Genomic DNA, 22,598 nt, shown 5'->3' with positions numbered 1-22,598 from the left:
CTGGAGAGAGCCCTCGCCTCGAAAGTGTATCCTTGAGACATGAGAGGGAGCGGAGGCGGGGAGGCCGTGCGGCTGGAGGGGGCCTGGGTGTGTCAGTGCCGTGTTACGTGGCCCAAAGCCGTGGGAAAGGGACGGGTTTTTCCTCTCGCTCTAGGGTAGGACTCCTGTATAGGGGTGGAGAGGGAGGCTCCCCTTCCAGTCCCAGGGGTTGGCGGGGGCAGCGAGCCCAGCTTCTCAAGGAGAGGCTGCTGGGAAGCCGGATTACTGCCGTGACCTGGCTTGCAACCTGTCCAGTCAGTCTTGTATAGGGAAAAAGTGTTAGCCTTAGTCGGTTGGATCCCAGGTGACTGCTTTTCTAGCCCGAAGTGCGAGTATTGTGAAGCGGGGTCAGTCTTTGGTGCGGCAGTTTTCATGTATATAATTATAAGTCTTGCAGTTGTAAAGCTAAAACCCTAAGCTTATTAATTTCCCATATTGGGCAATGAAAAATCCACTGTTCTTTTTAATTTTTGCTTGCAGCCCTTCAGAGGCTGTTACACAGAGCTGAAGCTAATGTTAAAGGTAAACCTAAGTTGAACTGGGACTGTATGTATGGAATGTGGTTTATGTGGGAGTTTGGGTAGCATAGGATAGCTCTATTTCTTTGTAAAGTCATACCCAGCATTCCTTGTAGGATCTTCTCCACTGATTGCTCTTAGAGTTGGTTAAGTGACTTTATTATTAACAGAGTTCTAATATTTCCTCCTTTTAGGAGTGGGAGCTACGAAAGTGATGGAAAAAGCTTCTCTCATTTTCCAGGTTTGCTATAGAAAAAAACATAAAGAGCTGAGAACAAGTGTAACTTAGGGACAGTTTGGTACTGAAACTCGATGTAACTGCATTGTTGCCTAACTGAAAATGTAGATAAGTGTAAAAAAAACCCCCCCAAAACAAAAAAAATAAAAAAAATACCCGAGAAAAACGAGAGAGAACACTAAATGGTTAAAACCTGTTCTCCATAATCTTACAGTGTTTTATTGTCCTCTGTACCAGCAGTCAAAGGATGTGCGTTGTTTGTTTGACTGTGCTGATTGATCCCAGGAACAGGAATTTTTTTTTGTGTCAGGACTTAAGTCTTTGAAAGCTTCTCATTGGATCATTGTGTTATTTTAGGTACAAGATCATTTATTCATGTCTTTTTTTTTTTTTAATGTGGATGGAATATGTAAACTAGTGATAAATGCTTTTATTTAATCTCATCTGGTAAAGTTACAGTAGTACTGAAGTTTTCATAAGAACTCTTTGTTCAAGGATCTTGTCTTGAGAGGCAGTGAGTGAAGATGTGATTTGCCTAAGGTTGCACAGTAAGGCAGTTCTAGTGCTGAAAATAGATTTTAAGTCTTAATTTGCAGTATTGCTCTGAGTACCAGCAAATGGTTACTTTGTCTAATGTGTAATTTGTGGGGCAAACATATTGATCATTCTAAACAGACCTTTTAATACTGATACAAAGTCTCCTTCTTCCTTTTAATTAAAAGACCATTCAGAAACCGATAGTCCATTTTCAAACCAAAAGCAGAAAATGGCAAAGTATTTTTATCCCTGATAGGTAAGATACACTCTTCTGATTAAACATGACAGAGAAGATTCTAATACTATTGCAGTTAGATAAGTGGCATTCAGTTATTTATGGATCATATAGGTGAGGAAGGCCCATGATTTTCTCGCAGTGTGAGTTCTTTTCTGTATTTTTCATATCCTTACCACATAAAGGAGTCAATATTACAGTGTTCCTAAATGTTTAAGGCACGTCCCTGTTGCTAATATTAATGGTGTAGTTCATGGGAATGTGACTTCAGAAGAGGCCTTCACATCAACTGGTACAAAGAGGCTTGTGGTCTGGAGTGGTATTTGGAATTCCTCCAGGAAAGTGAAATGTTTTAAGTATCTGCTAAGAGAGAGATGTCTTTGTTTATCCTTGGAACTAGTACTTTGCACAATGCTTTGTAGGAGTATGTGTATAAATGGAGTAAATGACACAGTGGAGCACTTCAAGAATTCTTACTTTTCTTTGGGTATTAGCTTTTAATAGGCCTTTTTCTTTTAATTCCTAGCAACTTTAACATGAAGCTGTTGGGTAGTCATTCTGCAGAAATTCTTGCATAGAGAATTGTGGAATTGTGAGTCTGAAGTGTGGGACCAAAATGTGACTTTCTGTTTGTTGAATTCTGCCCTTCACGACATACATTTTTCTTCACTTTTAACCCCCCAGTTTCTTTAGTTGGTCTCTTTTTTTGGTGTGTGTGTGTGTGTGGTAGGATGAAGTTTCTCTTGAGTTGATTGGAGAATAACTGTTGTCTTAATGCATATGTGCCTGTCTGCCTTTTGTAGCACGCCATGTAGTTTTGCATTCTGTGTGTAGAACCACATATAAGAAAAGAAGTCTGTGTGTGAAACACAGAATTTCTGATTAATACCATTGTGGGACCTCTAGCAATTGCATTATCCTGAGCACAGAAGACCTCTCAAAGCTTTGTCTTGTTACCCAACTGTAGATGACTCCAGAAGCTACTGAAGTATTTCAATATGAAATAATAGTTAGACTTATTTTTATAAATGATATTAAATAACTTAATTAGCTTCAGACTTTCTGTGACTCACAAAATCACTAATGTAGTTGTCCTTTTGGAAGCAGAAATGTGGAAGTGAATTTGGTACATAATTTGGTGTTATACTGCATACAGCTCTTAGTATTTTCTGCATATTTATAGATCATTTGCCTTTTGGATTTTATGTAGTTTATCTTTACTGGTTTCTGCTTTTTGTGCTGAAGCTTAAGAAAGCATTATATAGCAAAACATTTCGTGATGTTACTGAAGCTGTTTTTTGTAGGATACATCTACTTTTGTAGGATACATTTCTTCATACTTATAAGTTAATGTTGTGGAACATCTGAGTTGTTGATCCATGTTGTGAGCAGAAGACAAATAGAAAGTTATCTTCCTCTGGATTCAGTATATCTGCATTCAGAGGACACCTATTTTAGCTTTTAGTTTTACTCCATGTACTGTTTTAAGAGATGACGTATGAAAAAGAATTTCACATAGCTGGGTGTGAGTCAGCTGTTATCACAGCAGGGTTGATACTGAAAGTTGAGTGAGTCAAACCTGACTCGGTATCCTAAAATATTTCTTCCTGAGCATGATTATTTTACGGGATAGTTTAGCTTTTCAAGTGTCAGGTTAAGGTAAGAGGAAGTGAATCTCTAATACTGAAAAACTTTTATTCTGGATACAGTTGCGTAAGAATATTTCCATTGCCGGCCTTGGACAGTACATTTTCAAGAAAATCTGTCCCTTGGGCATGCATAGACAACCTGTTCTGAGTAATTAGTAATTCCCAATCCTCTTTTAGCATTTTTGGAATGTTTTAATTGGAAGTCTTTAGCCAGTTTTTTTATTCCCTTCAGTTGTTGATTATTCTGCACTTTACCTCATTCGTTGAGGTACGGTTACTGCAGTGTATAGTTGTGCTGTGTGTACACTTAGGATTTTATGAAAGGATAAAATGAGTGAGAATGAATTTAACGTATTTTTTTTTTTCAGAATGTCAGGTGAGGAGTCAGTACTTGAGTCACAAACTCTGGAAGTCTGACTTGCTCTTTACTGTAGGGAACCTTCTCACATTACAGCTGTTGTTTCTGGTGTGTGCAAGAGACAAGACTTCTCAGCAATTCTTTTTGAGAAGAATTTATTTGAGAAAATGTGTATTTAAGCTATCAATATATAACCATGGATAAGTCTTTTGCATGCTGCTTATTTATAAGGGATATTTTTCAAGCTAGCCTTAAGGTAAAATTAAAACAAAATATATGAGAATGATTTTAAGTTCTGTTTGTCATAATGTAGTCTTCAGTGGTAACATTGCCGCTGTTTTCAGGTTACGCTTGTTCTTGTCTTAGTTTTCTTGACCAGTAATTCAGCCAAAACTTTTGGAAGGTCCCCATCTAGAAAGCAGAACTACTCTTCCAAAAATGAAAACTCTGTGGAAGAAAGCTTTGAGGATCTGCTGTTGAAGTATAAACAGATACAGTTAGAACTTGAATGCATTAATAAAGATGAAAGACTGGCTTTGAGCAACAAGGAGGAAAATGAACAAGATGATGATAAAACAGTGGACACTGGGGACCAAATAACTGTAGAAAATGACAGTATTACAACGGATGCTATAAAAGAAGTATCTCCTGAGGAGAAAAATACAGTTATAGCCTTTCAGGCATTTGAACTGAAACCTCTCAGACAAAAACTGCCTACTCCAGCTGAGAGGAGCAGATTAAAAAAAGACAAAGAAGGAACAAAACAGTCATCACAAAAATCTGAAGTCACAGAATCTGGCCAAGGTAAATATTTGTAAAGTGGTTTTAGCTTGTAAAGTTCTTTTTTGCTTGCTATTATCAATCATCCTAATTTTAATTAATGTTAAACATTTTAAGTTACAGGTTTAATGTAGTTAATTCCTGTTTTATGTAATTCCTTGAATTACTTAAACATGCTTGGAAGCATGGTTTTTTGTTTGTTTTTTGACTACTGTGTTTTCTTAGAGTAACTGATAGTTTGTCAGAAAGCACAAGGACAACATTTGTAGATTTTAATTGCTGTTCACAGCAGAAGTCGTTGTCTTTCACTTACAGTTTTCCTTCTGTTTTCTCCGTGTTCTTTTGTGCAGAAGCAAAATGTGGTTTTATTTTTTTAGCTGTAAAGATAACAGTTAGACATCTTTTCCTGCATTTCATCTTTCCTATGTGTTTTCTTCAGTGTAGAAAGCCTGTTTGAGATATTTTCACCAGAATTATTTTGGTCATAATTGATATTCACGAATAGTAAAGAAACCATGGGCCAGAAATAGAAAGGATTTATAGGAGAAATGTAGCCAAAGGGTAGAGTAAGTCCAGGTATCTTGTCCAGGTAGTTCTGGACTGCAGGCCAAAAAGGATAGTTGCTCAGATGCATGAACTAGTTAGTGAGAAACAAGTTATGTCCAGCCGACCTGCAGTAAAAGTCCTCGAGTGTACTTTTAAGTCTGCAGCAAAATAAAGCAGCTATCTTAAACTTCCTATCCTGAGGCTTACTCTTGTTCTAATAAGTGTTTGCTGTGGTTGAGAGTGTGCTTGTGGATATCACTTGTCATCTTATATTAGCTAATTTGTCACTGTGTGCAAACTATCAATTTGAGTGGGAAGAGACACAGTAGTAAATGGATGGGTTAAGAATATAGGTGACTAATTAGTAGGAATATGAAGAAAGGTAAGACTGGAACACTGAAGGTCAGAATGATTTATATGTAACTTCAGAATGAGACTGTTGAAGACAAAGCATGTAAAGAAACCAAAAGAGAAAGCTGATAATTAGTAGTCAGACCACCTAATTCTAGGTGCTTTTTCCCCATTTGTCTTTCTTGTTAATAAAAAGAAAAAAAGTTTCTGCATTATTTAAGAGGTAATGTCGTTTTTAATGAGCGACATGAGGAAAAAAAACCAAACAGGTCTTGACAACAGAAGAAAAACCAGTAGCTTGCAGGAGGAGAACATAGCAAGGCAGGAGTAAAAGCAATTAAAAAGCAAAGCAGTCTCAAAAAAAATCCAACTTCAAAACTTACAAGCATTGAAATTGAAAATACAGTTCGTATGATAGTGAAAATAGTTGCTATAGCATGCACATTAAGAGCATCTTAATTTTTGCACACCACTCAAATGTATGGTGTAAAAATGATTTGAAAGCAGACAGATTATGTATGAGAGTGACTGTTTAGGACAATGTAATACAGGCTTCCAGAGTAGAAAACCCAGCTGATTTCAGTTATTGCAGATTCATGTGTATCAAGTGAATGTACACTACTTGATTATGCAAGTATTAGGAAATGAAATTTTTTTTCACATTATATTTATTTTTAAATGGCGTACTAGGTGTTTCTTTGGGCCTGTTCAAGTTGAAGAACTTGTCTTGAAATTCAGGGAAGTTTGTGTCTCTTTCTAGAATTAATTCTCTGTCGTTCAGCTGCTCTGACAGAGGCTTTACAGCATTCCCCATTTTTCTTCCCTTGTTGCCCATTAGTTTGCCTGTGTTTCCCGTTCTGGTTTGAAAGAGCATTTTAGTTTGTGTAGGATGTCCATGCATGTGTCTGTCTGCATCACAAACTACTGTACTATCTGTGTCTCCCTAATTCCATGCTGTGGACTGAGTGGGTAGGATCTTTGCTTAATGTAAAAGCATTTTTGAATTTTCTTTTAGAATACATAATTATTAGATATTATTTTTCTTCCTGTTATACCTGTGCTTTTAAAAAATGCATGCATGTGCAAGCAGGAAGACCTTCAGCATTTGCTACGTACTATTTTTGCTTAGGTATAAGGTCTTGGTATATTTTAAACAGTGCCTTTCTGAATATGACTTCTTGTAAAATGCTAGGAAGAATAAAAGCTGTACGGAGTGCGAACTTATTTTCTACCAATTTGAATTGTGGGAAGGGATCTCTTTGAAGAAAGGCTAATATAAGAAATGATCTCAAAACTTCTCTCTAAATGTTTCTTTCCTTCCTCTGATGGAGATGAACATATAATTTAAATATAACCACACATATTTCCTTCCTCTGATGGAGATGAACATATATATGTGTGGTTATATTTAAATTATGTAATTGTAATTTTACTGTCAATGACGCTAATAGTTAATAGCTATAATCATTATATTATGTAACAGTATAATGTCATATGCAGCATTATATATATCATATATCAAATATAATATGTTCGTGTGTGTGTGTATATATATACCTCATGTAATAATCAGATGGATATGTGGCTTTTGGGCAGTTTAACAAGTTAATATGTCAAGGTCTTAATGTTTATCAGGAAAGCATTACTATTTACTATGTGTTTCCATAGGATGACTTTTCTATTTTCCTTTGGCATGAAATGGAGCAAGTGTATTCTTACTGCAGCTTTGGGCCTTTATGTTTAATTCTGCAAAAGACTGACCAGTTACTCAAAATAGTTGCCAGTGGAATCTGAGACGCTCAGGACAGCAGCTGATATGAGATGATAGCATAAAACAGATGGCAAGAAGTCCTCTTTTCCCCTTGTCTCCAACTATGTTTTTCTCTCTGCTTCTTGGGAAAATGCGTGTCAACCTTAAGACAGAGTATTACTGAAAAAATGACAAATCTTGCCTTAGGCTTATGGCATTGTGACAGTGTGGATTTCGTCAGACATTCCAAGTTTATATTAATGTTTGTTAATTTGCTCTTATACATACGGCTGCTATTCTGTTTATGCTATGTACCAATGATACTGATAAAATATGTTTGTATGGATTAAATTGTGCAAATGATTTTAATGTAGCTTTGTCTTACGAGAAACAGCTTGCTCAAAAATATGGTATTTTTCTTCTGGAAGGTGCAGAAGACAAAGAACAAACATCAGTGCGAAAGCTTAGCAGTTCAGATGTTACATCTGAAAAGGTAAGAAAGTACTCATCTGTAGATGAGGCATAATTGCATTATAATACTCTGGCTTTTTCCAAATTGCAGTCCAGAAGTGTTTCCGTAATAGAAACAGTCCATTGTTAAGGTATGACACTTACCAGTACAGTACGATTTTTAAACTTTCTGTCAGTAAAAATTTTGGGACAGACTTCAGAAAACTTTTTCAATAAAGATTTAGTTATTAAGTGATGTTTCTTGACTTTTTGTCTTATCCTTTCTTCTCTTCTCAAGAAGCTGCTTGATGATGAGGAGGAGATGTCTGAATTGCAACTTAGGCTGCTTGCACTTCAGTCTGCTAGTAAAAAATGGCAGCAAAAAGAACAACAGGTGATGAAGGAAAGCAAGGAAAAATTAACAAAAACGAAAAGTATAACACAGAAAGTCAAAGCCAGTACAAAAGCACATTCAACAAAAAAAACCAGTGCTACAGGTAATAAGCTTAATGTTACTGAAATGGCTATCAATGCTATGACCTCTGAAATAAAAAAAAACCCCTATAGTGTGTTATGTGAAAAGTTGGGCAATGAGCCTTTAATCCTTCTAAAACCCCACACATCTACTCAAAGTTCTTGAAGAATCTAGGATTAGGGGGAACCTTTTATGTAAGGTGGATTTAATCATGTATCTTTTTATTTAAAGCCAAGCAAGCTTTGAGAAAACAACAGACAAAGACATCAAAGAAAATGCAGCAGCAAAAGGAACAAGACAGGCGTCAGAAAGAGGAAGACCAAAGGAAACAAGAAGAGGAAGAGGAAAGAAGAAAGAGAGAAGAAGAAATCAGAAAAATTAGGGACCTCTCAAATCAAGAAGAGCAGTACAATCGATTTATGAAGCTGGTTGGAGGAAAGAGGAGATCGAGAAGCAGGGTAACAAATTTGTTATATGGTGTCCTGGTGCTATATTTGGGATTCAAGATTTCTGTCTTGCCTCTTCTGGTTCTATGTCCCTCCTTCCTCTGCCCCCCCGCTTGAAAAGAGGAGAGAAAAGCTCAAAGTATTTCAGTGTCTGTGTGTTAGTCCAATTCTAGACAGGCATTCCCTTTGGGTTTGGCAAGATTACTTTTGTATGACTTGTACATTTGCAAGATGGTGGTAAAGCATTTTCCTCCTAAAGATACATTGAACATTGTGATTAAAGAGCAGTCTGCAATATAACACAAAACAGTCAAACAAACTTTCAGGGCTTTCTTCTTAGATTGCATTTTTGTCTTCACATTTTCAGACTTTTTGTGTCTATACAACTTCAGTGGCCTGCTTCTTTCAAAATGTCATCTGGGGTTTGGCTTCTTTGTAGTATTTTTAATTTGTCAAGGTACAAAATATGCCCATACACTAAAGATAATAAATTACTTCAGCCTCATGACAGAATTGTGTCAAATTTATGAAGGAATCGAGTTACTGTGGTGGTCATCACACTGCACTTGTAGTCTGTGTTCATTTGCTGATCTTGAGATTAGCTCTTGAATCACTCATTTTCTATCTCTAAAACATTGGTATGCTACGGAAGAAAATGATACTGTTTCTTCAGCATTCTTTCATTATGAAAGCAGTGTACTGCTGCTGCAGTAGATGCTTCAAGTGGTTGGTGCTGCTGATGCTGTCATGAGAAATGGAACTGCTGTAAACAGTAGAAATTCTAAAAGCTACCAAAGTGTCTACTGCATGCCTCTGAAAGATGCAGATTAAGGCGTACTTACCTGCTCTGCATATTTTCAGTGCTCACTGAACGTTGATTGGCATCCATATAGTGTTAGGCATTCTTTAAACAATGTGATTTATTAGTTGTCAGTCTTTGGGCGTGTTTCAGTGTGATATGTGGTTCCTTCTGGGACAATAAAAGGATTCTTCACCTGAGTCATCAGTCTTAGAACAGTCAGAACATATTTCACTTAAATAGGCAACCTTTGTCATAGTGAAGATGATCTTTGTGCAATTTTATGTTGTTTCTGACAAGGGTAGTTGAAGTGCCTTTGGTGATTGCCATGACAGATTAACAGAAATAAAGCATTTCATTCCCTTTCAGTGTTTCAGAAATATACAACTATGGCAATTTACCTGATACATAATGACCTAATAGATATTTTAAAATTCCTTCTATGTATCATGACCCACCCCACCCTCCCCAAAGAAATTCAGTTTTAAAACTACTTGTTAATTTGTCAAGTCACTGCATGCAATGGATTTCATGAAAAGATAATCTTCAGTTTGTTCTTTTTGTACAGGCTGAGTACATTGTAATTAAAAAGCAATTAGAAGACAAAATGATGAGGGCCTGTTTCTGAAATCTACTTTTAACTGGTTTGCACTAAAAGAATAACATAAGACCAGCTGAATAAAATACACTTTTTATGTGTTTAGTCTTCAGATACAGACCTGAGATGGTCTTTGGATAAGCAGTCTACAGATAGTGCAGGAGGCATCTATCAGTATGATAATTATGATGAAGTTGCTATGGATACAGATAGTGAAACTAACTCTCCAGGTAAGACTAGTTTTCTTGTTTGGTGATCAGTCAAAATAGTTAAAAAGTAGGAAGTGAGCTATCATTTTAGAAGGAAAGTCTTTCTTTTGAGATGTGGCAGTTATAGAATAACATTTTAAGGTGGACTAATTCTATCGTGTTTTAATGCTGACTTGTTTCCTCTCTCTATCTTGTTTTAATGCTGACTTGTTTCCTCTCCATCTCTGCTGTAGGGGTATTTTTAAGGTCTTCAAGGTTATACTGTTCTAATTGGAGCACTATAGGTTATTCTTTTGTGTTCCCAAGCAACTGTGTAGAAAGTAAGGGCCCGAGGGTGTTGACTGGATAGACAGCAGCTTTGCAAAAAGTGCCTGGGAGTGCCAATGGACATTAAGTAAAATGTGAGTCAGCAGTGTGGTGATAGCAGTGAGCTGCAGTTTGGGTTGTAGCACAGTGACTGTGATGGGTGAGTGGTTGGAGGAGGCTGTTAAACACTGAGACTGTATCAGTTTTCTGGTTTCATGGCAGGAGAAAGATAGTAATGTACTAGAAGGAGTCTAGCAAAGGACCTTTTTGACTAAGGGAACCTGTTTCAGGCCTGTTAAAGTTCATTGGGGACTGGAACTCGATTTATGGAAAGAGACTGGGAGAGCTGAGTTTCTGCTGAGAAAGCTAAGGAAGGCTTTTGCTGTTGTCTTCAACTATCTAGTGGGCAGTTACAGAGAAGATGGAGTCAAACTCTTCTACGGAGAGTGCAACAAGAGGAAAAGGGGCAACATTTAAATTGTAACAAAATAAATTCTACATAGATGAAGGGAAAACTTTCACCGAGGATGGTCAAACATGAGGTTAACTGGAAACGTAGAGTCTCTATCCTCAAATATACTTGGAGCTTGACTGGACCAAGGGCCTTGGCAACCTCAGTATGGGGGCAGCCCTGCTTTGAGCAGCTGTGCTGGGGCATATGCCTTCCCTAGGTCTCTTCCAGCCTACATAATTTAATGACTCTTGAGTTTGAGGTGCATTTGAGATACTCAGATTTCCTTGTTCCGTCTCAACATGTGGAGTGTTGAGAAGGCTTCATTAAGCATACTGCTGTATTGGCCATTTTTGTTCTCTTGCTTTTCAGGTTTTGTCTTTTTTTCCTCTTTTTTTTTTTCTCCTTTCTTGTCAGTCTTCCTTATACGTTAGTTTGCTAAAATACTGCACCTTCTGTTTTGGACATGTAAGCTACATAAGTCCTCTCTTGATGAAGCATCTCAGGCTCTAGTTTTATGTTTCAGAATTCAGTATCAGCTCTGCATTTGGTCTGCTTCTGTCCTAATTTTTATTTTATTTTTCGTAGCCAGTAGTTAGGAGACTGTTGAGACATCTAGTTTAAGAAGGTAGATTTTTGCAAATTAAATCAAATATGAGGGCTGAATCATTCTGAATCATTACCTTTGTAGTACTGTTTGTCTGTACTTGCATTTCGTATGTAAAACAGAAAAAGGACAGGTACTCCTCTTTTTATATACTTACATGTAAGAAATAAATGCACTATGCTGTGTTTGGTGCTACCTTTCAAATTGGTGTGTAGTAAAAACACGCTTCTCCTCCTGTTGCTGCATTAAATCAGTTGAAGAATAAGCATGAGTTGGTGTTTAGTAATTACTTGCCATATTTCTTATACTTAATAGTGTTTTTAATTACAGCTGCTTCTCCGGTGCAGCCTCCTTTCTATGAGTGTCCAATAGGATATTTTCCACCTCCAGTACCACCAATTGCATTGCCACTGCCACCTCCCATTCCAGTAAGTAAACTCGGAAGGAATGTATTTTTGAAGATGTTGATAATTCTCATTTTGTATCTTCTTTCTGATGCTAAAGTTAGGTTTAAATTTAGATTCTGTTTTTGATACAGTTCTCTATTTGGTGATTCGCTTGAACTATCTGATAGACTTGTGATTGCTCTATTTCAGCTATTTTTTTGGCTGATCCAATTCCTGTTTGTGGAAGTTCTCCCTATTGAACTAAAATTTTCTCTTTCATTGTTGGTCCTATGCTGTTTCATAACAGAAAACAAAAATTGCCTGGAGCACATAAGGAAAAAAAAATGAATTGTAGTTGTTAGTGCAAGGCAACTTTGCCTCTTACCTCTAGATCATGTGTGTAGATATACTTGTTCCCCAACTTGTTACCTGGGCGGGAGGGGAGGGAGGAAATAGCTCATCACAGTCCTTCTTTCAGACTATGCGTTTTGACTATATGCTGTCTTATCTTCTCACCTAAGAGTCTACATGCAAGCTGAATTAGTGTTTTTTTTTCCCACCACTTTTCTTCACTGAGTGATTGTTACTCTTCTTAGTAAAGCAGTAGAAAGTTACCATTCCCTGCTGTGACAGCTTCTGAATTTTTGAGTAAGGGAAACTGTAATTTTATTAGCTAAGACAAATTCATAGAACTGATTGAAGACTGTTTTTCAAGCAGTGTGAACCTATCTAGTTAGATGTATTTCTTTGGCTAGACTGTCTGGTTCTGAATTCTCATTTATGTTTAGTTTGTATGCCTGCACTACTTTACTATCCAAATATAACCTTATTTCCATTGTCATCTTTGAGTAGTTACTGTTTAGCAGCAGCCTTTGACGGTGGTCTAAATCCACTGCAGTCTGAATTAGTTTTAAGTTGTGAAATAATTTAGGTCTCAACTTCTGCTAAATAATCAAAGTAGTAATTTTCAATTTTCAAATCCCTGTTTTTGTTTTTATCTCAGCCTGTACCATCTTTGAGCCAGCTTTACGTGGAGGGTATTTCTTGCGTTTCTCTTGAGCCGCCTCCACCTCTTCCACCTCTTCCCCCTGAAGAGCCTGAACAGCCACCAAAACCTCCATTTGCAGATGAGGAAGAAGAGGAGGAGATGCTTTTAAGAGAAGAATTACTCAAGTCTCTAGCCAACAAACGAGCTTTCAGATCTGAGGTACTCCATTGGTTTTTGAATGCAAACCTCTAGATGGCAATCTTGACCAAAAACTTAAATGGGGCCTGCTAAGTGAGGATTACAGGCTTTTTTATGCTCCCTTTCCGATGACTTAAAAACAACAACCAACCAACCCCACAAAAAAAAAAGAAATCTGAATTTCCATCAACCTCTGCCCTGAAAAGAAACAAAGAAAAAAAGACCACCCCAGAGCACCCTTTGAATTGTAAATTGCAGCTTGTCTTTTTTTTTTTTCTGAAGGAATTATGAAAGTTCAGGGTACTGAAAATTGAGTATATTCAGGGCAATGAGGATTTTATTTTTTGAAAAAAGTTTATTATTTATCAGCTGTCTGTTAGAAAACAAGTCACTTAGCTTTGTTTTCACCCTTCTAGCAAAAGGAGTTAGAGGTGAACTGTTTGGGTTTTTGTTGTTTTGTTTTATTTGGAGTGAGAAGCGAAGTTTGTAGTTGTGAAAACTTAAATTGTTTTTGACCTCTTGAAAAGGTTACAGATCTTTTGCAATTGACCTGTGAATAACTGGCATATTCTTGTGTGCCTTTTTGATATTATTGCAGATTTGCAAGATTTGTCTAATATGTTCAGATAGTCTGCCTAAATCACAGTTCCAAGTTCCAAGACGTTTGGAACTATCTCATTTATGTTTGTCTTTTAAAATAGCTGTGTATAGTGTGTATTTTTATAACCATATTTTTGTTTTATTTTGTTAGGAAACCTCAAGTAACAGTGGCCCACCTTCCCCTCCTGTTCCAGATAATTTGCAGTCTGTGCCAAGAAGCAATCTGTCTGCTGTCAGTATTAATACCGTGTCTCAGCCACGGGTACAAAACACAAAGTTTGTTAGAGTACCAAGGCCTCCACGAGCAGTAATCACAGTAAGGAAATATTGGTGCTTTCAATTAATAAGACAATGAGTTAAAGTTGTACTCGGTTCAAGTCAACAGCAAATAGACAAGGTTTTCTAGTGATACAGCGCAGAACGGTGGAGCTTCAATTAAGCATTTGAATTATTAGTGACTTTGATAATCCCTGTGCTCTTCTAGAAAGAATTTGATATTGAAGTAAGAATTTAAAGCTTAAGAGACCATCGAAACATACCAGCACTCATATGAACTAAAAGAGACTGTAAATATAGTTAATTTATTTTCCAGTTTAGCACAGACTAAAGGGTGCTCTTCAGTGGTAGCTGAGCCATTCTTAATCACTGTTTGTTGCCAAAAAAGAGGTGGTCTTGCTCTTGTGCTCTTGGTCAAGTAACGTCTCCCTTATTTTAAACTGGGGTCTGGAGCATCGGTCTTGTTGCTTAAATTATTTAACGTGCTAAACTGGTTAGAAAACTAACCTTGGAGAGAAAAAAGTACTTTTCCTTCTAAGGGGAGTTTAATTTTTTCAGTGAACAGTGTGTGAGCATCAGAGCTAGCACAAAAGTGGCAGATACCATGTCTGTGAGTGCAGGTGGAACACAGAGATTAGTCTCCTCTTCAGGCAGCAGCAGGCTTTGTTACATTAGCTGAAGCCATATTCTGTAACTTGACCTTCCATGGGAGGTACGTGCAGCTAGCGTTTGATTTGTGATGTCTGCAGTCTCCTTGGATTGTTTGAAATGTGTTGTAAAAACATATTTGCTTGTTTATGCCAGACTGGAAGCCCATGTAATCTGCTGTTATATTTATGGTAGTGAACCATACATACTGGATAGTTTGTGATTATTTTAACAACACATCTTACAAAACTTGGTTTGTTGTAGCTCTTTCCTATGCAGACTGTCTAGTAAATAGTACGAGTGAGTCCATACCTTTGCCTTTCTGACAGTGGATGGTGTCTCTAATAAACTAATTTTTTTTTTTTACTACGTATTCCTCCAAATTTAGTAACTTTGAGACTATTGTATCACTATCAAATCTAGCTGTAGTTGGCCGACAGCTTTCTTGCTCATAAATACTGTACAATCACTTGGTCATTTGATTCCATAATGAGAAAAAAAATTAAGATGATGCAGACCTGGATGTTCCTTTCTTTTGGTCATTGTAAGGCCTACTTTACTTTCTCTGAAGCTTGGAGTGGATGTATTTTTTTGTCTGTACCTATCTTCACAATTTACTTTAAATTCTAGATATAACTAGGGTAATTGTTCAATTTGTGCATACTTCTTTCTATAATTATTTCACGTTTGCTTCTGGTTTTAAGTGTTCTTGTATTTAAATACTAAACTGATTCTGAAAAAAACCTTAAATCACTGCATATTCTGTTATTCTGAGACTTCATTAGCTGCTGTTGCATAAATGAGGGAGAACACCTTACTGGGGAGCTGTTTATTTTGTTTTAGTAACATAATAAATGTCTTTAATCAGCTGTGCTGTTGAAAGGCATTAAGTAAGTGTTAAAAGGCCTGCAACTGTAATTTAGTGCCTGTTGTTAGATGGTTAGTTTAGTTAAAGCTGACAGATGAATAACTTGTGTTTGATTCAGCTGCTTGGCTAGTGTCTTTTTTACCAAAATGATTATAGAAACAAAGCATTTTGCATTTGGTAATAACTTTTGAAAATAGCTTGCGATATTGAGTATTTACTTATCAAATAGGTGTGTATTTTAAAGAACTTATGGCCAGATGCTCACAGGAGATTATTCACAGGGTATTTTTGTCGTCCGTGAAAACAATTTGATGTGAAAACAGTGTCAGTTACTCCTGTTAGTTTAAACTTTTAGAAACAATTTGTATTGAATGCTTTTTTTTTTAAAAACTTTTGTAGTATTTGGTGTTTCTTACTAGAGCCTAGAATAAGCGAATTAATGAGAATTTAATTTTGAACTTAAAAACTGGTAGTTTTTCTGTGAGTATTGTTGGATATATCCAGAAGTTTAAAAATTACAAAGGTATAGAAAATGTAAATTCTTCAGGTTTTTGAAATCTGATTTCATAGTTTTGGGAGCATGGTACCTTTTGAATGTTTGATTATGCACCATATTTTAGAAGAAGCTTAAATTTAGAAATCTTCAGATTTCTTCTGTGGAGTTGAGGACCTCTGCATAATGAAATAGACTACAGTTATTAATTTACTTTTTCAATGACATCTTGTAACCCTTTTTCAAAGTAGTCATGGATACTCAGGGGTCTGTTCACCACAGGTTGAGAATATGTCTTAAAACATCATAGAGAGATCCTGTGTTAGAACTGAGGCTGTGGTGCCCCTGCAGTAAAAGCTGAGGCAGTGTGATGGTGGTTGCCTGGTGTTACTTTACCATTTGTTAAACATTTTACTGAACCACATCAAAAAATAACACCTGGGAGAAGTCACGTGGAGAAAAGCTGGCTTTGACCCTCCCTACTATCAGCTTTTTCCCTAGAAGTAAAACAGGGAAGGCAGTTAGAGTTTACCCTCCACGACTGTGCCAAAAGCAGCTTGGCAACTTTGGTCTTGTAATACCAAGAGCCAGTGATAGGGAAGGGGTGTATTGGGCACCTGAAGGTGAGGAGAAGGGTGGGGTGCCTTGCCTGATTAATTTAGGTTTCCAGGGAGCTACAACCAGAGAATATTTGTAAGAAGACCAGTGCCTTGTTCTGTTTTCTGGCAACAACATAAATTGGAATTTCATCTACCTGTGCTATGGTGGTGCAAAAATGATGCAGCTGTAGTACATTCAGAAATAGTAGATACGATGCTTATAATTAAGAACTGTCTGGAAAGAGAATATAAAAAGTACATGATTGTGGCAATTGGGTATTTTCAATTTAAAAGTAGAGGGGTTTTTGTGGGGTGTGTGCTTTAAAAGACATATAGAGCCTTGAAGAAGTCCTGTCCTGAGGTAAAGGTTAAATATATAACTGTAATTGGCCAGACAAACACTGGGAGATGGGAAGAGCAGTCCTGTAAATGTAAATTAAGTTGCTTCTTTTCAAGCTGTAACTTCAGAGTATTTGAGGTTAATCTAAATTGTCCACTTGTTTCTGCATCTTTCTTTGTGCTGGAATTGGCAGTCATCTGATCTTCAGTGAGCTGTTTCAGTTAGTGGTGCTGGCAAAAAGTGATTAATCTTGTTTCATATGCTCTTTATGTACTGTTGGTGTTCTGCCAATTTGACTGTCTGAGCAGCTCACTGTAAGGTCAGCTAAGTATAATTGTGGGACAAGAGGTGTGGCAGAAAGATGAGGGAGTTCTGGTATGTCTGCCACAGCATTTCTAATGCAGACTTGATTGGTTGTTACTTTTCAGTTACTTAAAAAAAACTGTTTGCAAATGGCAGATTATAAATTTTCATTACAATTGAAGTAATTAATGAAGTATAGGAGTCAAAAGTTTGAGATTTGTATGCTGTGACCATGGAGACATAAATATCTTGTGATACTCTGGAATAGGTTGAAAATGTTGGACTACTTTCATGTTACAGTATCAAGAATGAGTACAGTATCTCTATCTTGTAGTGGAGATGCACAAAGACTTAGTTTTTTGTTCTTATATGTGGAATTGGTGAGCCATGATAACCAAAGGTGTTAAACTCCTTTTTCTCTTCTAGTAAATATTTGCTCAGTTGTATCTGTCTCTAACTTTTTCTTCTTGATACAAAACTTTTTTCATTCTCCCCACAGCTTCCAAAACACAAGTCTGTTGTGGTTACATTAAATGATTCAGATGATAGTGAGTCTGATGGAGAGCCATCTAACTCAACTAACAGTGTATTTGGAGGACTAGAATCTATGATAAAAGAAGCAAGGAGAAATGTTGAGGTAAACATTATCAGCATTTTGTAGGTTTATTTTGTAATGATTTTGCTTTGTGTGTTAAACTTAAGAATTTGGTCAAGAAATATTGGATTACATCAGAAAAGGGCAAGACAAGTCCTGTCTGGCCCATTACGTTGTAATTTGGATTGCATAAGCTAATTAAAATGATCTTTTGGTTAAGATGGCGTTGTGAAGATAGAATTTGTAACATATTTTGGTTTAATTTTTTTTAATTACAGTTCAATGCATATTTAATTGCTAGCAAAAAAAAAAGGCTTAAAAGATTTTATGATCCTTGAACAGCTTTAAGTTTGTGCTGACATGCCTCGTAAAAATAGTGGTTAATAGCTGTATTTTAAACTAATGTGACTAGTACTGACTTGAACCTTGTTGTAACAGGCCTCAAAAATCAAAGCCCCTCCAAAATCAGAAAAAGAAAATGATCCAATGAGAACTCCAGAGGCTCTACCAGAAGATAAGAAGATAGAATACAGACTCTTAAAAGAGGAAATTGCCAGGTGCAACTGAGTTTATTGTTAAAGTAAAATGTGTATTCTTTGTAATCCTTTACTGGTCTGTTTTTGTAACTGTAAGGAAAATCTGAGTTTGAAAACATTGCCATTACCTTCAGGTTTTTCCTCCACTCAAGTTTTCAGTAAGACAGCATAGGAGTCTAAGGAAGGTCCTTGGTTTTGAACTTTAATTACAGTAGTTGATTGCAGTTGTGGAAAGTTCTTTTAAGTTGAAATCTTGTCCTGCTACTTTGTTCAAGGTTTTATAACTATTGGGGGTACACAATGAAATGAATGCTGAAGCTACTGAACATCTTTGCTTTTAACATCTCTGTTTTAGTCGTGAGAAGCAACGCTTAATTAAGTCTGATCCACTGAGAAACAATTCGTCCCCTGCAAATTCTGATGGTGAAGTTGATGGAATTGGTAGAATAGCAGCAGTGACAAAACAAGTTGCAGAAGCAGAAGCAAGGCTTAAGAAAAACAGGTATGTATTTCACTGTTATAAGTCCTACCTTGTTTGCTTAGTATTATGCAAATTGTAAATTTTAATGTGTAGTGTTTAAAGTATAGCAGATGATTGAATAGTTCAAGACAACAGAAAACCAGTCTTGAATTCTGTTGCTGTACAAAAGGAATTGTGTTGTGCCAACATGGTGTTTGATGTGGTGTTAACTTTTAAGTATGACTTGTCGCGCTGTTTTCAGCTGTGTTTAAGTTCAGTGACTAGAATATCATCTGTGCTACCTAATAACTCTGAAATATGGAAAAATAAGTGCGCATTTCACTACTCTACATTTTGAGGGTAGCATCCTTCAATGGGATATGCCTGATTTTATATAAATTTAGTGTTTCTGCGCAATAGGTATGCTATTCGAGGCTTTTCCTGTCCACCTTTTCCCTTTTAGCATGCCTCTTGCATGTTTCTTGCCCTTCTTACTGTGTGAAATATTTATAGTGCTTTCCATCCTTCTCTGCTTGGTTGCCACTTGATTGTTTCTGTGTGGTCTTCCAAAGTGGTTGATGGTCAGACATCAATTGAAGGACATTCTTCCCCGTCTCCATTTATTCATGCCTGTCTATCTAAGTCTTTATCTTGCTTTCTTTAATGCATAGCTTTTCATATTTAATTACTCTGTTACTGTACCATGATACTATGGCATGTAGTCTGCTAATGTGTGTATGTGCCCTAGGGAAGAAGCGGGTTGTTACTTAACAGAAAGTGAAAATGTGTGTTTTGGATGTCTTGATGTTAAAAGCAGTACTAACGATATGCTGCTTGCTTACCTTCATCTGTTTTCATCTGCTTTATACTGACAAGCTGAACTTGGGATACTGAAATCTGCTGTAAGTACTACCAGTATTTATTGTCTCATGGCTCTTAACCCTATCTGAAGAAACTTGGTTGCAGATAAGTGAAAAAGAGCTGGGTTCTTAAATACCTAGGGTTTCAGATGAGCGGTGGTAGCACTGAGAAACTTCTCTTTGGACAAAATTTTGTTACATGGCTTTTCTACTTTTAGACTTCTGTTGATGAAGGATGAATCTGTCTTGAAACATTTGTTGCAACAAGAGGCCAAGAAGAGAGAGAATGTTCGAATTGCTGAAAATAAAATTAACAAACTGGCTGAACAGCTACAGGCAACAGAGAAGATCTTGAATGCTAATAAGATGTTTCTCAAGAAACTTCAGGAACAAGTAATTTTAATTTTGAAATGTGTGTTTCCTACAGTGAGAACTCTTGAAATGGGAAGCCAGATTTCTGAAGGCAGTAGGCTTTCTTTGAATTAATCATTAATTCCTGTGTCCTTTCTGATTATATTTTATTATGTGGTCATATCTAAGAATTTGCATCTTACTGTAGTGTTTCTTTTTTTTCCATTTTCAGATTCATAAAGTTCAACAACGAGTTACAGTAAAAAAAGCTCTGGCATTAAAATATGGGGAAGAACTTGCTCGAGCAAAAGCAGTAGCAAGTAAGGAAATTGGGAAACGAAAACTGGAGCAAGATCATCTTGGAGTAGTAAGTCTGTTGCACTGTTTCAAACCACACTGTATTTGAAAAGCAGTAGCAATTTTGATTAGGACACTTAGTTCAAATGGGATTTCAGGAACATAGGAAAAAATTTCAAAAGCACTGTAGGAATCTTCCTGTTGGTTTCCTATATTTTTGAGAATTCAACAGAAAAAGCATAATCATTTAAAAAAAGAAAACTGTACAAAGCCTACCTTTCTGGGCCAGGGGAATGTAATTAATAGATAAATAATGAGAGGAGCTATGTGGATGTGAAGGAAAGAAGGAAATCCTTTGTCTGTGGACGTCAGTGATCTTGCTAAAACCTTCTTGGAAAGATGCTGAAGAGGGGATCTGATCTTGATTTGAAAAACAAAATACAGAAAAACAAGGCTAAAATATATTTGTAAATTTGTCTTTATGTTCACCTCCCAACACTGCTATGTATACTGGTTTTATAGCTCACCAGTGGCCAGTACTTCTGTTGAAGCCCCATACATAATGTAGGGTCATTTTTATCGAAAAACCTGCAGGCCTGCCAGTTGAATTGTAGCAAATTCTTTTGTGGTTTTCCTGCTGTTTGTTAAAATTTTCTGGTAAGTTTAAAATGTGTTTTTATAAACTCTGAATTAAATATCTTGCCTATGTTTAATTTACCTCTTGTCACTGATCACTAACTGTGGAAATGAAATAATGAGAATTTTTTTCTTTTCAGACAAGCAAAATGTTGAAATTGGAGAGCTCCCCTGCGTCAAGTCCAAAAAAGCATTCAGCAGAATTGATTGCACTAGAGAAAAAACGGCTACAGCAACTGGAGTATGAATATGCTCTAAAGATTCAGAAACTGAAAGAGGCTCGTGCGCTTCAAACCAAGGAACAATCAAACATTGCACCTCCTGCAGAAGAGGAATCTGAATTTGCATTGCCTCAGCCATCGCTTCATGATCTTACACAGGATAAATTGTCTTTGGACAGTGAAGAGAACTACTTTGATGATGAAGTTCTGTCTAATTCAAACCGAGAACGAAGGAGATCTTTCAGAGAATCTAATTCTTTCACTAAACCAAATCTTAAGCACATGGAGACTCCAAAACAAGAAACTATAAATAAACTTTCTAAAAAGGCATCAGAAGAGCCTGAGCTGTTCCTTGGACTGAATATTGATGAACTGAAAAAACTTTATGCTAAAGCTGACAGCTTGAAAGAGCTGCTAGTGAAAAGTACTGCATTTATAGTACCAAAGGAAGATCTGTTGTGTGGTCAGGTAAATGCTTTAAAACTAAAGATGAAGGTTGTCTTTATTAGGTGGTATTGCAATTGCTGTGTATCTCTTCATGTCTTTCCCAGGAAATCTCTGTGGATGCAGATTTTGTTACATCACAAAATAAACAAACTGAAGCAAAACCATTTCCATTTGGGCCGTATCATAGTCCTCTTCTGGTATTTAAATCCTACAGGTATGAAGACTGTAACAACTCTTTGACTTCTCTGTATATGTGTTCTTCTTCAAGTATTCCTCACTTCATCATCTTTCGTTGATGGCCAGGAATGTAGAGAAAGACAAGTAGCAGTGACAAACTTGACTATCCTGAAACAATTTAGTTACTTTTTCTGGTATGCTTGAGCTCTTGCTTTGTGCACTGTGCTGCTTTTACATTTTATTGTGTACTGTTCCCTGCAACTGGATTGTTGTCTCATATAACTAAATTAAAAAATAATAGTTAAGCATTTGAAAACAGGATTGAAAGCGATTGAAAATCCAGGGAAGAAATTAACAGAAGCATATTTCGATTATGCAGTCTTTAAACTTGGCTAGGATTTACATTGTCTAGGTTGAGATCGAGCCAATCACCTATTTTTGGATTCCTGCTCAGTGGAAAGAGGCATGACCACAGTGATTCATCTTGACTTAAAGTAGGCACCAACAAATGTAATCAATTTCACACATCTGTCTTTTGACTAAAGAGAGCTTTGTTCGTACATGTTAGATTTTACAAAACAAGTCTGGAATTTAAACTGGAGCAGCTGAATCCTACCAGGTGCTTCAGGTTTTTTATTTCTGTACTCTTAAGTAGCAAAAGATGGAGGATGCTATCATTACAGGAGTATTTATTTTAACTTCTTGTCAGTTATAGCGTCAATTTCTTAAGGAGCTAGAAATCCTAAGATTGACATAGTTAAACTGTAGCTGAAGATTTAAAACAAGCATTAGTTGTCTCAGCCCAGACTGGTTTTTGTTTGTTTACACATTGTAAGATCGGATGTGGATTTTTTCACTGTTTTTTTTTCAGGTTTAATCTTTAATGGTTCTATTTGACATTAATCTTATGCTGACAAGAGCATGTGTGCAGTTTTTGTAGAACTAAACTGAAATTCGGTTTCTGTAGTTGGCTTTCC

General features: G+C 36.6%; 1 protein-coding gene across 1 annotated transcript in view; it reads left to right on the top strand.

Annotated features, from left to right (window-relative positions):
• Nucleotides 1-4: 4 nt before the first annotated feature.
• Nucleotides 5-22,598, top strand: part of ZFC3H1 (zinc finger, C3H1-type containing) — a gene marked incomplete at its 5' end in the record, with an annotated part of 43,178 nt that continues 20,584 nt past the window's right edge. The window contains 16 exons of the mRNA XM_010085868.1: nucleotides 5-26; nucleotides 3,962-4,378; nucleotides 7,430-7,494; nucleotides 7,750-7,948; nucleotides 8,158-8,384; nucleotides 9,876-9,999; nucleotides 11,673-11,770; nucleotides 12,732-12,935; nucleotides 13,666-13,830; nucleotides 17,541-17,678; nucleotides 18,075-18,193; nucleotides 18,528-18,674; nucleotides 19,711-19,885; nucleotides 20,076-20,207; nucleotides 20,917-21,465; nucleotides 21,549-21,658. Of these exons, the coding sequence (XP_010084170.1) occupies nucleotides 5-26; nucleotides 3,962-4,378; nucleotides 7,430-7,494; nucleotides 7,750-7,948; nucleotides 8,158-8,384; nucleotides 9,876-9,999; nucleotides 11,673-11,770; nucleotides 12,732-12,935; nucleotides 13,666-13,830; nucleotides 17,541-17,678; nucleotides 18,075-18,193; nucleotides 18,528-18,674; nucleotides 19,711-19,885; nucleotides 20,076-20,207; nucleotides 20,917-21,465; nucleotides 21,549-21,658 (2,891 nt within the window). The remainder of the gene's footprint in view (nucleotides 27-3,961; nucleotides 4,379-7,429; nucleotides 7,495-7,749; nucleotides 7,949-8,157; nucleotides 8,385-9,875; nucleotides 10,000-11,672; nucleotides 11,771-12,731; nucleotides 12,936-13,665; nucleotides 13,831-17,540; nucleotides 17,679-18,074; nucleotides 18,194-18,527; nucleotides 18,675-19,710; nucleotides 19,886-20,075; nucleotides 20,208-20,916; nucleotides 21,466-21,548; nucleotides 21,659-22,598) is intronic.

The sequence above is a fragment of the Pterocles gutturalis genome, unplaced genomic scaffold, assembly GCF_000699245.1.
Source record: "Pterocles gutturalis isolate BGI_N339 unplaced genomic scaffold, ASM69924v1 scaffold29955, whole genome shotgun sequence".
Classification (NCBI taxonomy): domain Eukaryota; kingdom Metazoa; phylum Chordata; class Aves; order Pterocliformes; family Pteroclidae; genus Pterocles; species Pterocles gutturalis.
Note: the sequence above shows the minus strand (reverse complement) of the source record. Positions and strands in the feature narration are given on the sequence as shown.